Source organism: Amphibalanus amphitrite, unplaced genomic scaffold (assembly GCF_019059575.1).
Source record: "Amphibalanus amphitrite isolate SeventyFive unplaced genomic scaffold, NRLGWU_Aamphi_draft 000224F_arrow, whole genome shotgun sequence".
Lineage (NCBI taxonomy): Eukaryota > Metazoa > Arthropoda > Thecostraca > Balanomorpha > Balanidae > Amphibalanus > Amphibalanus amphitrite.
In genome coordinates, this window is record NW_024881719.1 from 736,885 (window position 1) to 753,836 (window position 16,952).

At 45.1% G+C, this 16,952-nt stretch overlaps 1 protein-coding gene across 3 annotated transcripts in view; it reads right to left on the reverse strand.

The window, feature by feature from the left end:
* Positions 1 to 16,952, reverse strand: part of LOC122385584 (myocyte-specific enhancer factor 2B-like) — a 52,954-nt gene that overhangs the window by 16,105 nt on the left and 19,897 nt on the right. For all 3 annotated transcript variants that reach the window (XM_043373953.1, XM_043373952.1, XM_043373954.1), the window contains exons 2-3: positions 12,033 to 12,129; positions 10,731 to 10,934 (exon numbers count right to left, since the gene is read on the reverse strand). In XM_043373953.1, the coding sequence (XP_043229888.1) occupies positions 10,731 to 10,934; positions 12,033 to 12,086 (258 nt within the window). In that variant the 5' untranslated portion in view covers positions 12,087 to 12,129. The remainder of the gene's footprint in view (positions 1 to 10,730; positions 10,935 to 12,032; positions 12,130 to 16,952) is intronic.

The following is a 16,952-nucleotide window of genomic DNA, read 5'->3' on the forward strand; positions in this document are numbered from 1 at the left end:
ATGCCTACCTTTGCGGGCACTCCACTAGCCCAGCTTCATGTCACTTATTTTTGTCTATATAAAGGAATAAGGATGTACTACGCAGTGCGTAAACCACCTCTAGGTGTCTCTGATGAGATACTTCGTGATGAGTTTTGTGATAAGGTTTTGACGAGACTTGCCTTTCCCATCACGGAAGTTCAGAACATATGCTTATGTTCTGTGATGTGAAATTGATGTGTGATGTGCAATTTCGCTATGTTGCGTTATGATTTGCATAACGAAATACAATGCAGTGTATTTAGGTATTAATTTAGCAGCTGAAGTATCAACTGCTTTGATAACTGCTACCATATTATCACCGTGTCTACTGTCAATACTAAAACCTTCTCAAAAGAATCCATTCATTGCTGCTCAGCACGCACAAGTCACACTCACAGGCCGTATATCGTCGAATGGACCGCTTGAACCAGGTCGATCACGTGCGGCATCAATAAAATCTGTTCAGTTTGTCATATAAGATGTTTGAAACATAAATGAAGAAACTGTGTCATATTAAGATATTTGAATCGATATCCTGACGCCGGACAATTTCGGATCCCTAACGTCCAAAGCATCTATAAAAGCAGCGTCCCCTGCGCCCAATTGCTACGACCTCCTTGAGGCCGCGTGTATTGTGCATTCTGCGCGGACATTGAACACGACACGCTCGGCGTTTTTTCATAGTTTCAATTGCAACTGCCAATCTAGATACATTATTAAACAAAGTAATGATTGTACTTACAATGCATAATCTAGCTCCTGGATCATGTGCATCCATGTTCGGCGTGGCATACCAAGTTTCCTTTTACAACCACCCGTGACTTGTCAGTTACCTCCTAACAGCACTGGTCTGTTGACCGCCGGACTTAATATAGATATTAATTGGTTTGCGTGTGCGGAGGTTTCAGTTATGTAAGGACAATTCTAGCAACACAACAGGTAAACCAACGTTTGCTGATTGAGGAAAATAATATGATCTTGCGTTCGTCTTTCAGCCCAGTGTCATTGCCGACTTTGGCTGCTGAATTTACCATCGCGTTTTGGTAACGTTGAAAACAGCTCCACGTTGTAATTGCTGATGTTAAATATTACCCAGAAATTATGGGAGGCCGTCTGAGGCATTTCATATTCCGCACACATGCAATTTTGCTAATTTCCCTAATTTTGCTACTTACCGGGGAGTAACCGGGCGCTAGCACCGGTTGTCATGAATCATAGCAGGGAGCTGTGGCGACCGCCATTACCGAGAGTAACACCCTCCGCTCATAATGGCATCCGAGTGACGGCGAAAGCCGGCGACTCTGATCCGGTTGCTGTTCAAACCGCTGCACAGCACTTCATGTCATCGGGTCCGTCCGTCCGTCCGTCCGTCCGTCCGTCTGTCCGTCTGTCCGACTGTCCGTCTGTCTGTCTGTCTGTCTGTCTGTCTGTCTGTCTGTCTGTATGTATGTATGTATGTATTATGTATGTATCTTTCAATATCCTACAAAAAGTAACTTTTTTAGGTGCGTTGAATCGGTCTCAGTTAGAGATTTAACCCAACTATTTCTGGTTGGAGGGATAACCAGCTGCCCAGTCGCTGCAGGAATTCGGTGTCGAAATGCCCCCACTAACGCCCACTGGCGCAGTATTTGATGCTTTGGTGGAGTCTGTGGTCCGATGTTGAGTTCTAAATATTCAGTAATTATATATGGTTCATTTGTTTCCCTGCTAAATGTTAAAAGTTTTTCCCAATTGCTAACAGATTGTTTTAATTTGTTCTTAGTCAAGGCAGCTGCTGCCTGCTATACACGGTAAATTACTCATATTTTGAAAACGCCCGGCATTAGTACTCCAATGGTTTGACCAGTGACCATCCTATCACTGCATATGTGTTATGCCGGGCCGGCCGTCGACTCCATTTCACGTTTTGCAGACTTATCCCGGTTCGGTCTGCGCTCACGCGCTCACTGGCGGCCGAGCTGTCGACCTGTGACGCAATTCCGACTGTATAGCCGACAGTGCAGCTGACCGCTCTGTGCAGGCTCAGCCCGCTCGACTGCAACGGGTCTCTGCCATAACTGGTCGCCATCCGCACGGCGCTGCGCGGCGCGGGGGCACGTGATTCGCGCGTGGGGAGGGGCGGGGAGGGCCGGGGGGCCGACGACGGCCCGACGACGACCGCCGGCAAGGCCGACAGTCTGACACGGGCTCAGCTGAACAGGAGTGATAGGTCAGCCTCAGGGGCTGCCGGCCGGCCGACCGACGAGCGCCGAGCACCGGGCGGTGTTGCGGAGAGAAACAGAAGGTCGCGCAGATCGGGTTATCCATCGAAGGCCCGTGGCTGCACAACTCGTGAGGTTTTGTACCACCGTCCAGGCGCATCCGATCGCAGGATCGTTCTTGCGATCTCAGCATCCTCGGATGTATCCTCGTTTCGGCATATTGGTTTCAAAGATAAAAAGCATGTTTATATCTTACGATCGTATGTCCAAGCATTTCGAATGCATGGTGGCCTGCATTGAATCCGGCTGGACCCTGCCAGTACATACTTTATAATTGAATATTTGCCTTAACGGCATTCCAATTCCTGATTTAATGACCGGCATAAAACATGGAATTGGCCCTTATTGGTTTCAAGTTTCTCATGAATCAGTCAATGAGGCTATGAAGATATGTCGCATGCATGACACATTCTATCCTTGGAGTATTTACTATTTTAACGTCCACTGAGCTGAAAGTGAGAACTGCAATGAAAACTTAGCATAGTCGACACTTTTTACTGTTGCATCCTGCCAAATATAATTCTCACCACTTAGTGCCGCAGCTGAGCTTCAAAAAAATAGCCGTTGGGAAAGCCAAAAGCGGCATGGGGCATGTCGACTAATCAGTGGCGGATCCAGGGGAGGGCAAAATGGGCATTTGCCCTCCCCATAGCCAAATCGTGTAGGCAAGACTATCTTTTTGCCCCTCCCAAAGCATGTAGCGATGAGAAAATCTAATTCGGCGTCGATGCCGATATGGACGAAAACCAGGGCTTCTTTCCTTGACGGCCATTCCGAAGGAAGGAGCTAACAACTGGCTGCTGATATTTTGGGTCGGTATGCTGATAATACATAGATGGAACTCCCTGAACTGAATGCATGCATATGCATTATGCAGTGTGGCCATGGTGTGGGGTAACACGGGGCAAGATGCCCAGTCGGGTAAGACGCCCACCACCCTTTTCGAAACTAACTACCTAAGCAATCCACAGTTTTGTCGTTTGTTGGGAGCCTCAGCGCTGTGGAGCGTTCCGCGTAAAAAAAAACGGCGGCGTTCCGAGCCGCCGTAATCTACATTTTTTTTCATGTGTTCTGAAAATTTCAGACCAAGGTCTCTCAAGGTCACGAAGTCACTAAGTCACGTCAAGTGACATAACCTAAAACCAGTTCCAACCACCCTTGTGGCGCAGTTGGCAAGTGCGTTCACGTTTGGTGTGGTAGGTCCTTGGATCAAAGCTGACCTCTGGCAGCGTTTTCCTCGGCCGGCTCCTACCCAGGAGATGGCGGTAACTGAGGAGTGTTCGCTCGGTCGTGGGGATTACCGCTGTGCCAGCCAGCGCCCCCGGCCGCAGGTACACGGGCCTGATCCGCCTGTACAGATCCTTCGGTCCGGTGACATGTCCCGAGGGCACGGCCTCGCTACATGTCCCGGAGCAGCCCTCTGACCTGCCGGGCCCGAGAAATCGGGATAGCCCCAGCGTGCGCGCCAATGCGGTGCCACCTGGGGTGCGTGACAGGAAGCGTGCGGTCAAGGCTGTCCCGCGTAGCGGGTGCCGAAAACGCTTCGTACCACTGTCGTGTATATAGTGTACTAACCGAGTATGAGTGTGTGCTTCTAACGACAAAAAGCCCGGGTCGGGCACCAAAAATATTAAAAAAAAAACAGTTCCAATGCTTGCCATAGCTAAACCGAGTGACGGATTGCTTTGAAACTTTTAGCAGTTTATAAAGGCAACAGTACCTACCTATGTATAATTTTTTATATCGATGACCTAAGGCTAGGTCAATTTTGCGACCTCTCCACTAAAAGTCAAGAGAAAATTGAAAGGCGCCTGTTTTGGGCAAACCTGTCCGTTAGCTCAGTTGTTGGTAAAGCAGCAATGGAGTCCCGGGTTCGAGACGCTCCGGCGCTCGATATTTGAAACTCCTGACGGGGATGGTCTGCGGTTGGTGGGAGCAGCCGCAGCCAGTTGAAGTCAGTTGAGTGGGACAGGCCTTGTCTGGCTTTGAAGGGCACGTTAACTTTGGCATCTGGGGCATTCCACGATAGATCGTACCACTTTTTTCCAATTTGACACCCTCATCTCTCGGAATTTGACGAGAATTGGTCTCAGGGGTAATCAGGGGCTCTGAATTCACCTGTAACAATTTCAGGCTTATCAGATAAGTATTTTTTGAGTTATGGTGTAACACATTTTTTGGATCTTGCTTTGCAGCGCTAAGTTTGGCGGGCTGTAACTCTAAGACGGATTATTCAAATGCCAAATGTTATATAACATTGAACTTGCAATGAAACAGAGATTAATATGTATTTTTGAAATTTCGAAAAATACGCTATTTTTGATATATGACATATCGAGTTTTCTTTCATTTGTATTTTTTGGACTTTGGGACCAAATTTTTTTGAATTTTTATTTCTTTAAAAAAATATTTGGCTCATTGTTAAGAAGTATGCAAATAATTAGGAAGGTGTTCTTTCTATAAATGTATTTATTTTACGTCACGATAACGGTTTCGAATAGTGATTTCGGGAGGGGAGCTTACAAATGGCGTGGTAAAGCTGCCTAGTGACATCACGGGTTACTGAAATTTCAATTAAAGTCTGAGTCATCTGAAAAAAGTGAAAAGAGGGTTCATCCAACCCTCTTTCCTATAAGCGCGACGGTGAAAAAGGCTATTTGGTTCTGACATTGTTTTGGACGCCAATGACCATAGCTGTCCGAGATGAAAGTTACAGGACGCATACATGGTGTCCTCCAGAGGTCTCACAACTTGTATATCTGGGAATTTTTCAAGGTTACATGAAGTCAGGTCGGTCACGTGACATCACTGTTATAAATCAATGGGGAAATATAAAAAACTGTTATTTTGGCGCCGAGAATGATCTAAAACTATCCCACGTACATGGTATCGTGATTTCATGCACTCCTTGCAAAGGCCAATGCTTTACTTTTGCATTGTTAACCTTGGGTGACGTCATTTATGACGTCACTAGGGTCGTACGAGTTTTTCGTCAATAACTCCCGATCAAATGGAGCTAGAGAGTCAGGAAAGCCACCAATGGACTCGGGAAGACCTTCCGAATCGAATGATATGCCATATGATACCCTTTGCCCAGCTTCGTGACCTGAGGGGCTCTGACCTGACCTTGACCCGAGGTCAACTACTTAAGTTGACCTCACCCTGGCAAAAAGTATACCATTCGATGCACCTGAGCTAGGCGAACACAATGATGCTAAAGTCGCGGCTCTGCGGCCATTTTTTGCGAAGTTATTTACTAAAAACCGAACCCGTAATTTCAGTCACGTGACCTGACCTCAGACGCTACCGGTTAACCTGAGACGTTAACCCTCGCGGGCCCGGGGGGGGGGGGCGTTTTTCGCCCCCCCTGGCGAATATTTGCGATAACTCCGGAACGCTTAGGGATAGGAAGGCGAAACTTTCAGTACCTTTTCTCCCATCAATTTGACATCTTCTGAAGTAAAAAATTTGGACCTAGCCCCCTTGATGACGTCACAAGGTCCATTTTTCTAGACCCCTGCACGGCAAAAATCGGCGTCACAGACGCAAACTTCAAATAGCTGCTAAAAATAGAGTTTTAGAGATAAAGACAAATTACGAGCACGGCTGTGTAGCGTTTGACCTAGAGAAAAATAGAAAAATAGTTTTGGTGACCTGAGGTCAGAGGTCAGGTCAACGACCCCGAAATGTGGTTTTAGTTTTTCGCGAATAACTTCGACAAAAATGGTCCTAGAGCTACGGCAGTGGTACCATCGCATTCGCCTTGTCAAGCCGCGTCGAATGATATATATTTTGTTCGGAAAAGGTCAAGTTTCATGTTGACCTCATGTGACCTCGAATGACCTCTGGTTGACCTTGACACATGAAAGGTCGTTTATGATGGATTTGTACCCGCTGATCACGAATCTGGCATCTATTTTCCTCTAAGCCTTCATTTAGAGCTTCCGGATGGCAAAATTGTCTTATTTATTATTACTAACTTGAATCAGTGAAATAGCCTCTAGCAGGGATACTCTTCTGTGACCTTGACCTTTGAGCAGCCTTGTATCGTAAGATGAACCACAAATAGGGAACTGATAAGCCTCAAAACATTTCAAAACATCTTGGAAGTTAGCACGCAAGATGTGCGAAAAAGTGCCAAGTTTGAGGTCAATTTTGAGCGTGACCTTGACCTTGACCTTTGATTTGGAGCACATTTTCGAAATCCTCAGATTCTCTTCTTTCGTTTGACACCCAATTTTGCCGGTTTGATGCAGCCTGCCGTCCTCTAGAAGGCTTACTTTGAGATCACTACACATGTGCCGGTTTTGGCCTTTGACCTTGACCTCTGACCTTGAAAATTGACCTGAGGTCAAAAATTTTAGGTGCATTAGAATCGTCTCGTAAGGACCTTTCGTTTGGTATCGCTTTTGTTTCCGTAGCTCCCTTATTTACGGAGTTAGACAGGGGGGGCGAAAAACGCCCCCCCCCGGGCTGCGGTGGTTGGGATTACCCCCCGGGCCCGGCCGGGTTAAAATCGGGTACCAATCGCTGCGACTTGTAACGGCACACACGCTCGTTTTTTCCGCGAGGCTCTAGCTCTATTAGAAGCGAAACGGCGTGCTGGGGTCGTATCAACCCCTCCGAAACCCATTTTGTTTGCGGGAAAATGAGGAATTTATAGAAAAAAAACACCTTTCTAATTTTTTGCATGTCGATTTGGAATGACATGAAGTTTATTTTGAAAAAATAAAAATATGAAAAATTTTGGTCCCAAAAGTCATTAGAGGCAAATGAAAAAAAAGATTAAGGTTTTTGCTCAACAATGAAATTTTTTTTCTGTTGAATTTTTAAATAGTAATATTAATTTTTGATTCATCGCAAGCTTAGTGTTGTTTACTTTTTGTTGGTTGCTTAACCCGTTCTTGAGTTATAGGCCATCAAACTCACCGTTACATACCGAAGTTAAAAAAATGTAATGCAATATAACTCAAAAAGTTTTGATCTGAGAAGTCTGATATTTTGCCAGGCGTCTTTGGGGCTTATGATTACCCTTAGGACCGATTTTCATTAAAATCTGAGAGATCAGGGTGACGGGCCTGGTACGATCTATCGTGGAATGCCCCATGTAAGTCACCCGGAATTACGCGATCGGACGGTAGGGGGCGGGCTCTACGCAACAAGCTCTACTTAGCGTGGGCTCCGGCTACGTCAATGCGTCCTTTCAAACATTCGTGCTAAATTTATAAAAAAAACGTCATTCTTAACAATACCGAGTTACAACCTAAACAGGTCACAGTGAACCGGAAAATGGCACCCGTGACCCCTTCTTATGTCCCTGAGGTCATCTCAGGTCACGAAAGATGTGCAACAGTTTGCAACAGTTCGCTAATAACATTTGATAGAGGCAATCTAGAGCAATAGAAACACCTTAGATGTGTTCAGCTTGACAATACGGATCCACTGATATGCAACACGACCTTTTCCGGTCAGATCATGACCTTGACCAATTGTCAAAGTTTTAAGTTCACTCTTTAAGATCAAATTATAACTCATTCGATGCGTCTTGACGAGAGGAGCACGATGTCGGTAACAGTAAAATCTTACAAGGTTTGAGTCAAAAGTTATCGCAGAAAATCCGTTCCCGTAAAAATCGTCTATTTTGGCAGTTCCCCCTAGAGGCTAAGCCATTCATCTGAGGTCCAATCTGAGGGAATTGTCCAGAAAGAGCAATAACAGGCCTCAAATCAGTTTTTCTGGGGTGCTCTAGCTCTATTCGTTTCCGAGTTATGCGCCGTTTTTTTCAAAAGTTGTCGAAACTGGACCTAAATATTGTCGAATTTCACCTTTGATGGCCTCTGGTGACCTGACCTCTGACCTGACCTTAAAAGTGGCTGGGGTTATTTGGTCATTATGTTTGACGATCTTTCAAACGCCACCTACCTCGTTTTGCTACGTGGCACAGGAGCCGAGTTAGAAGGTAAATGGGTGTTCAAACATCCCCCAGGGTAGTGAAAATCCAGGAGCCCCAGCGCGGCTGCGCACGGGTTAACATAGGACATTTTACACCATCTTCCCCCGTATATGGGTAACATGACCTTTTGTAACTCTCTTTGTAAATCGCAAAAATGAGCAACTTCTCTTCATCAGGAACACTGAGCTCTTGCATACATTCAAGATAAATAACCAATTGATAAAATAGCATCACAAACTCGTTTGTAATAAGGAAAACGCATGAGATATATACATTTTCTATTGAGGTGGGCGACTTGCCCCCGGCTACCCTACCCTACTGGCGTTGTAAAGTCACTTGGTCACTGGTGCGGTGGTGGGTCGGGGTCGCCGATATGGTCGGCTAAACTTTTGCCCTCCCCAAACGGATCGGCTGGATCCGCCCCTGCGACTAATTGGTTTTATTGGCAAACTCGACCTCGTGGGTGGGCACAAGATTCTTTAAGTGGTGGGCGAGAACGTGGACTGCAGTTTTCATACGAACGAACGAGGGACTATCCCACCTTCTAAAATGTTGTTAAAACCAGTTAAATTGTGCCCGACTTTATAGATTGGATGACCAGGAACACGGTTCTGGCATTTATTTTTCATTAAACATCTTAGGCTTCCCATATTAACACAAACTTTCAAATATGTGACGTCACAGCCCAAAATTACCTCCTTCCCCAGGCCACATTACTGTCATAAAGCTGATTCTTTTTACTCTGTGGGCACCACAACAAAGTTCAGACCAGGTTTTAAGCGATTTTTCAACGAACAAACCCATTTAAATCAGAATGACTAAACGAGATGACGTCACACTAACGGTCGCTCCATGTTGAAGATAGGGCCTTGTACAAGGCCCATTTTCAAATGAAGGGAACGAATTTCTTCAACACCAAGAGGCCGCGGGGGTTGCAACCTAGATAGATAGTGGTTTCTGAACCTCGCCGCAAACTTGGCTATCTCAACTCAAACACAATGTTAAAGGTGGGATAGTCCCTTTAATCGGATTGTTTGACGGAAAAGGCTTCTATCCGTTCATGTTGCTGATATTTGTGGAAAGATAAATTAAGATTTTCCCGGTACGTGTATCTGTTTTAACAAACACATCAACCAAACCGTGCCGGATGCTGCTGAGTGCACTGCGCACATCAGTGCACCACTGCACTGTGCAGAGGCGACACTTTGGCACCACCGTATGGACCGGTACCGGCGCGCAGTTGCCATCACAGTGCCAAAACGGCCAGTTTTGGGTTTAGCCGCCCATGATATCACCATCAGTCTGTGACTGGGACGTTCGGGAAACCTGTCACATTCCGTCCTATACCATTAATCTCGCCGAAACCTGACTTTGACGTCGCGCGGTGTCTGGCGGTGTCAATGGGTACATGGGCATCGCTAGCTTACCATAATAGCTTGTGACTTTCATGATGGTTATGAATATTATGTTTGTTTTTTGTGCTTTTCGAGACGGCAAACATACTCGTAGTATTTTGGACTGAGAGGCTGAAGTGATATATATGTAAACATAAAACAAAACAGTTATTGAAAGTAGTACGAAACTAAACTGAATCTAAAAAATATTATTCAAATTCGACAGGTAACTACAGGAAAATTTTGGTTCATATGTTGAGTAATATTGCGCTATTTTGTTAGATATACGCTTAGCTACTGAGATTGATAAGTTATTCGTGCAGGTACTATAGGTAGGTACCACGGATGCCTGGAATTCCAATGCGAGTTCGCGTTATTCCTCCGGTTCTAAGTGAAAATGGTGACGTTCTACGACCAGTTATCGTTCTAAGTTCTGAGTTCCGGACCGACATTGTTACATCATCTGAGGCGATCTCCTCCATCCTGCGGCAACCGGTCGACGCTATCCCCAGCAGCGACACAGTGCAGATCCGTAACTGGCTCCGGTCGCCGGTTCAACGACATCTAGAGTGATAACCTAGTTAGCACTTTCTACTCATTATAGTTCAGCTAGCGCTCAAAGGCACAGATGGGCACTGGGCAGGTGGTGTTTTAAATTTAAACATGCTTCAATGTATTTCTGACTATATCATGCGGCTTTTAGTTAGTATAAGTAACATTTAGAATCGGGTATGTATTAGTATCGGGTATTTGGTTATAATTCTTATCGGGTGGCAGTATATCATTGATTTATATGTGTTGTAGAGGTGTCAATTTGATAATGGCAATATCACGTGAGTGTTTTTCAGGTTGAGTCAAATTCTATTCCATTGGTCATCAAAACTCCTACTAGTTCGATCGTAGATTACCAAAATAGCTATCATCATTCAAATAATAAACGTCTTCAGCTTCTGCATAACTGGCTGTCTGTCGCAAAGTCCTCATTCTCTACGCAATAGCCCAATTAACAAATTCATTAATAGCCGGGCCTGGAGATAGGAACTCTCACTGTGCATTGCACACTCTAGGAGCCCGCCCTGGAGTTTCTATCCGACCCACCTCCTGAATATCCTTGTTGGTGCGAGACTCGTGAGGCTCGTTGTATTCGGTGTACTTGAGCAGCACCTTGTCCATGTCTGTACTGGCATACTGGAACAGCTTGTTGGACGAGTTGAACATGATGAGAGATATCTCGCAGTCGCACAGCACACTCAGCTCGTAGGCTTTCTTCATCAGGCCGAACTTGCGCTTCGTGAATGTCACCTGACGATAAAAAACTCCGTGAAATTTGAGTAAATGGTGGGTATGGGTGAAATGGATAATGACTGGAGAGCTCAACAAGACTTGAGTTGATGCAACGCCCTAAAATGAGTATTGTCCGCCTGTCTAAATTTTATGATCGAGTGCCTCTTTAGACTTTGTCATTGTCTCCTATTGTTTAACTGTCATAGCATTGTATTCCTTCTTGTCATATCATTTTGCAACACGTGCCCAGTGAAACGACGATTAGATGTGTTTTCGTTTCTTAGACATTATTTTGTATTCTATAACAGCATCCTAAGATAATATCAAAAATCAAAATAGTAGAAAGTGAGATTCAGTTGCCAGAGCGTTGTTATTCAAAGTCGAGGTTTTCAACGATTCGCTTAGATGACCGTGATTTAATAAGTCAGTGGCAAAATACTGCAGCAACGGTAAATAGCAAACCAACGCTGAGGAAACCCCGGGAGAGGGGCATCGGTCTTTTCTGAGGTCAATGTACTCTCAACCGTGATAGATAACGATACGCTGCGGGGCGGAGCGGTTGGCCGTGATACCAGGTGACGATAGTGTTGGCAGAAGACGGGCAACGAAACGTTCACGGTGCTGATGCGACCAGCTGATAAAATGAAGCAAGGAGGTAACGGAGCTGCAGACTTGACAGCTTATTTCGTGAATATGAATCCCTTGTGGTCTGGGGAATATTAATTTGCTTTTAGAAACTTAAGTGGCAATAAACGAAAAAATTATCCGAAAACAGCAACATTCAGGCATTGAATGAAATTCAAATTCCTCGGAAACATATTCACGCCATTCGTATGGCTGTGTATATGTTTCGTTTGTGATTTTATAACGCGCAGGCTTTAGGGGTCATCGGCGAGATGATCGCCTTAAATGTGCATCATTTATCAAAGTTGAATGACATAAAGCTGTTCATCTCATGTATTCCCATGTTGTAGCTATATCTCGATGTATAGTTGCAAACAAGACATTGCAGGTATGCAACTATGACAAGCAAGGCAAGCGTTTCAGTGCGCCAAATCAAGTATGTTCCAGTGTGAATGTTATATAGCAAGTCTTCTTGGGGACCCGCGCACTAACCTGTCGATTTCTTTCATCGGTGATGCGCGATATTTGTATTTTTCTCCGGCCCATGGTGCCGATTCGCGTGGTAGCCAGTCGTGTCCGAAAAAGTATCCTGAAAAAGAACACACAGGTGTCACTATAGAGAAGGGCAGAGTACGCATTGATGCAGTGCTACTTCACACACAGCATAGTTATATGTCGCACAGGTGGGGCGGCCACTTTACCCAACCGGTGAAATTGTGGTAACTGGTAGTTCCCTCCACCTACTTACAGTGCTGCATATCATATAGCCACGCTCATATGGCCGCGGATCTGGCGACCTAAATGGTCGATTTTCAGAGGAGTATTGTTGTGCTTACTGTCAATTGCTTATCGATCCCATGTCATAATGAGAGCCCCTTTTCAACAGATGCTTCAAGTGACAAGAAGTAACTGGGTGGCAACTGTTTCCAAGCGTCAAAAGCCATGCCGGTAAATCATACAGCTGGGAAAAATTAAAGGGACTAAAGCCTCTAACTAACAAACTTCTCCATAACTTCATCATAAGTTTGACAGGCCATGCCTGTTTGCAACGCTATCGCGAGCTAGCATCTCACTCGCTAATGCTCGATTTGTAAAAAGCCAGTTCCAAGAGTTGCAACAATGAAATTACAACCGGTATTCAGTGCTGCGCGGCTCAGGAACTGTCACGAATTGTGATCAAGTCAATTATATAACAAGTACATTACAAATAATTTCGAGCATATAATTGATAGCATAACTTGTTTACATAAAATGGGGCACAACCGGGCCTTGGTATCGATTCAGCAGAAAACGGTATCTTAATGGGTGCCACCCATGACGAGGCCCATTGGCAAGGATGACACGGTCCCTCAATCTCTGCCACTCGTAAAGTGATTGGGTGAATTATTGGCACAAATAGGTATCAGTTATTTTTTAAGTTAAGAAAACACTATTATCGTCTAAAATATTTAGTTTTTAATTCCGATCGATAAACTGATCAATAAACTAAAATGCACATGTAGGTAGGTATGATGGACGTCATTTTCTATTATGCATTCCTTGTCGACATTTTCTCTCCCTCTATTCTTATTCTTTCATAGATAAGATCAGCCCATCTCTATAAGATCAAGGCCCGCTTACCATTCATGTTCAGCAGATAAAGTCAACTATAATCTCGTCGAGACCGGGCCGGCCCGTTCTATATATTTAGACAGCACACTTTCTGATGGACTATTTTTAGTCGGCGAACCCCCTGACCACTCCACTCTGGCACGGTCTCGGTCTGGCGCAGACGGCGGGGCCTAGGATACTGTCGGCTGCCGGCAGGACCGGTTTCCGTCCATGGCTGAGGGCGGTGCGCCAGCCGGATTTAGAGTTATACAGCGACGGCGGCGCGCCTGACATGCGGCTCGATCTCCCCATCGCGGGCGACTCTGAAGGCCGGGACCTGTCTCACGGCGACCGTCCGCGCGGCGTGCAGCGTTATCGTGGCAACGGGACAGCAGTCTGCGGCACCGGCGGGAAGGCTGCAACAGGGATCAGCTGCTGGTTCAGCCGTGCTGCGCTCTGATCGTGGCTTCAGCTGTAACGAGCTCTGATCCGCGGCTCCAATGAGCTGACTGGAGCTACACACCACATAGGGAGTCGGTCGGTACTGATCGTGTATCGGCTCTCACTAATTAGTAATTAGTGTGCCGCTATCACTCCAGACAGGCTGTTTGTTTTGTAGTTATGTTCCCGTGACTAGTATGTTATTAATAGAACATTTAATACATCTTAATGCCTACGTTAAATGTCCACTAGGGGTACCCATTTTTCCCGATTTTGGAAATTTGAGGGTGGGGGTGGTTTTTCCCATTATTTCGCGGCTCCTGATTCCAACGATGCAAAAAATATTGAAATCAAAGGTGGTTTAGGGGTCGCGAATTGACATTGAAATTTGCGTATTTACCTAGAAATATGTCTATTTTACGCTGATAGTAAATCGCACCAAAGGCAAACTTTTTGTTTCGAAAGTAGGGTAGAGGGGTCATTGAACGCTCCTTTTTCATCCAGATCGATGTGCTCCATCACGTGGTTCCGGTTAAATGCTTTACTAGCGATCAATACAAGTCGATACTGTAACATTTGGTGAAAAGCGCCGTGATGTTTTGCTCCTGTTGTTGGTATCATTCTGGTCGGCGTGTAATCATATTTGATATCTTCTGCCTTCATGTGACCTTTGGTGACCTTTGATATTGGTGACCTTTGATGACCTGTGAGGTCAAACTTAAATGTGACGTTTCAGTTGCCACATCTCAGTTCATGACAGGCTTTTGTGTCCATACAATTATGTACAGTTTCCGCAAGTTAGCTCAGGATACATCTCACAGATCATGGCTCCGAATGGATTTCAAACCATGCAATTCAAAAACGATCAAACCATTTTGACCGTATACTTCCACAAGAAACGCCGTCCTAATCGCTGACCACAGGCGGCGGAACGGGGAGGGCACCGGGGCACCGTGCCCCCCTTTGATTTTGGCATTTTAACATTAGCTCTAGGGGCGTTGCATGGAAAGAATGGGGCCAAAAGTCGGCAGTGCCCCCCCCCCCTTAATTGAAGGTGTTCCACCGCTACTGTCGCATACACCTATGAGACAAGGTAGAATAAATCTGGGTGTTCTACCCAAAAATATCAACTTCTAATCCAAAAACATAAACTGCAAAGCGTCGATTCTTTCCATGCCTACCAACCATCTACCTACTATTCCATTTCTTCAGTGGGGACAGATAAGAGTACACACCGTTCTTAAGTGTAAGAGTTTCCGATACAATGCACAGCATTTACGACTTTGCATTTTCGACCACGGGCGACTAGCCATGCGCTGATACGTGCATAGCTGATACGTGACGAAGACCTTTCACAGCTCCTTGCACAGATCACTTGTGATCTGAGGTAATTGGCGTCTGAATCTGAAGAACCTAATGAAGCAGAAGATTTTCATCCTGCATGGGCTGTATGGTGGTAACCAGGACGCGGCGTCATATAAAGGAGTGTGCGTGCAGAGGCTGAAGACGAGGAGAACTAGGTCCGCCACCTAAGGTCCATGGCCCACCCAATGTGTCGGCCCCCAGGCAATGCCAGGAGTCAGTAAACGGATCTGCCTCGGAGTTGGCTGAGTCGTTTAGCTCTCGGCACCTTCCTAATTTTCAGCTTTAGCCAATGCCATTCGACTTCAGTTCAGCACCAGGGTTTGGACTGGGCCTGTAGAGTGCAGCGTAAGGTCCGTTACTTTATCTTGCAAGGATGCTGCTGGCAGCGGCCATCACCAGGCACTAGTTCCATGACATGATATCTGCACCCGTCTCAAGTCAACAATAGTTATGTCAACAGTCTCAGCAAAAGTCTGTATGTGGGTGTGGGTGTTTGTGGGAGAGGGGAAAAGCTAACTACACTCATACAGCAGTCACCCAATGGTGCGGTGGTGTAAAGCTTGCGCCCCTCCCTCAGCCGTGTCTGCAACTCCGGGACTAAGGGGAGGTCGGCTAGCGAATTGGCAATAGGTCATGCATACCGGCATAGCTTCGGTGCTGTTCTCATCTCGTTATAGATATAAATAGGCCATTAGCAACTTATTTATCTACTTCATGCCATATTTCCGTTACAATATGACACACGAGTTATATCGTTACATCCGTAACGGCTTTTAATGCCCCTCCCACCCAGATTGTGTCAATATTCATTGTTTACGTCCTGGGGTTCAGTCATTTCTTTTGCTGAATAAGACGACTCATTGAAAACTAAATGGTCCTAATGAGAAAGTTTCGATCACTGATTTTAGCCCTCTGACTACATAGCCAGTCGTTCTAAGAGTTACGGTCTTGTGTAGGTAGGTACTAATGACGGTCTAAGCCACAGTGAGTGTAAATGAGCATATGCTGTTCATTGACCAAAATGATATTTTTGGTGCTCTCTTTTACCGCTGCACGTCGAATAGGTATACCTACAACTAAAGCAATGTTGCACGGTGTCAAACAGTCATTAATACCACTGCAACACATTGGTTTTGCGCATTTATATCCATTCATATGAATTCATTTTTCCAAGTAAAATTAAAACTTCCAATGCAAGGTTGCGATCCCTTAAAGTGGTCTGATATCGTTATTTCTGTCACTGCTAGATCCAGAACGGAGCAAAAAATGCTAGATCCAGAACGGAGCAAATAATGATAAAATCGACCCCAAACCGTTGGCATGGTAACTTTGTCCCAACATAAAATAATGCTAATTTGGTCGATTTTCCGCTAAAATTGACCTTTTCATTTTGAATACGTGACCTCTAGAAATCGTTTCGTTTCGTTATTTTTGGCACAGATGGAATCAGAATAGACCAAATAATGGGAAAATTGACTCCAACCTGTTGGCATAGTAACCTTGTTCCAAAATAAAATAGCATTAATTTGGTCGATTTTTCGCTAAAACTGGCATTTTCATTTTGAATTCGCGACCCCTAGAAATCGTTTGATTTCGCTATTTTTGGCACAGATGCAATCAGAATAGACCAAATAATGGGAAAATCCACCCCCACCTAAAATTTGAAAAATTGACCCAAAAATGGGTACCCCTAATGTCCACGTCCGTATTAGGAAATGCCTCCACTCTCGTGGTGAAAATAAAATGGCACGATACCACGATGTACCATCAATGGATAGATAAAATATTCATTATTCATCCTGCTGTTTGGTGTCAGCCGGTAGCTACAGTGACATGAATTCAGTGCATAAGATCGGTGATGTGATCAGCTGAGGTAATTCATTATCGCTGTCGTGTGGAAACCGCACAGATACCACAAAAAAGGAAACATATTTATGCTGTCTCTTCTCGGTAGCGCTGATTAAAAATCACGGCATAAAAGTCAGCATCTCTCCCACTACATTGCATCTTATTTCA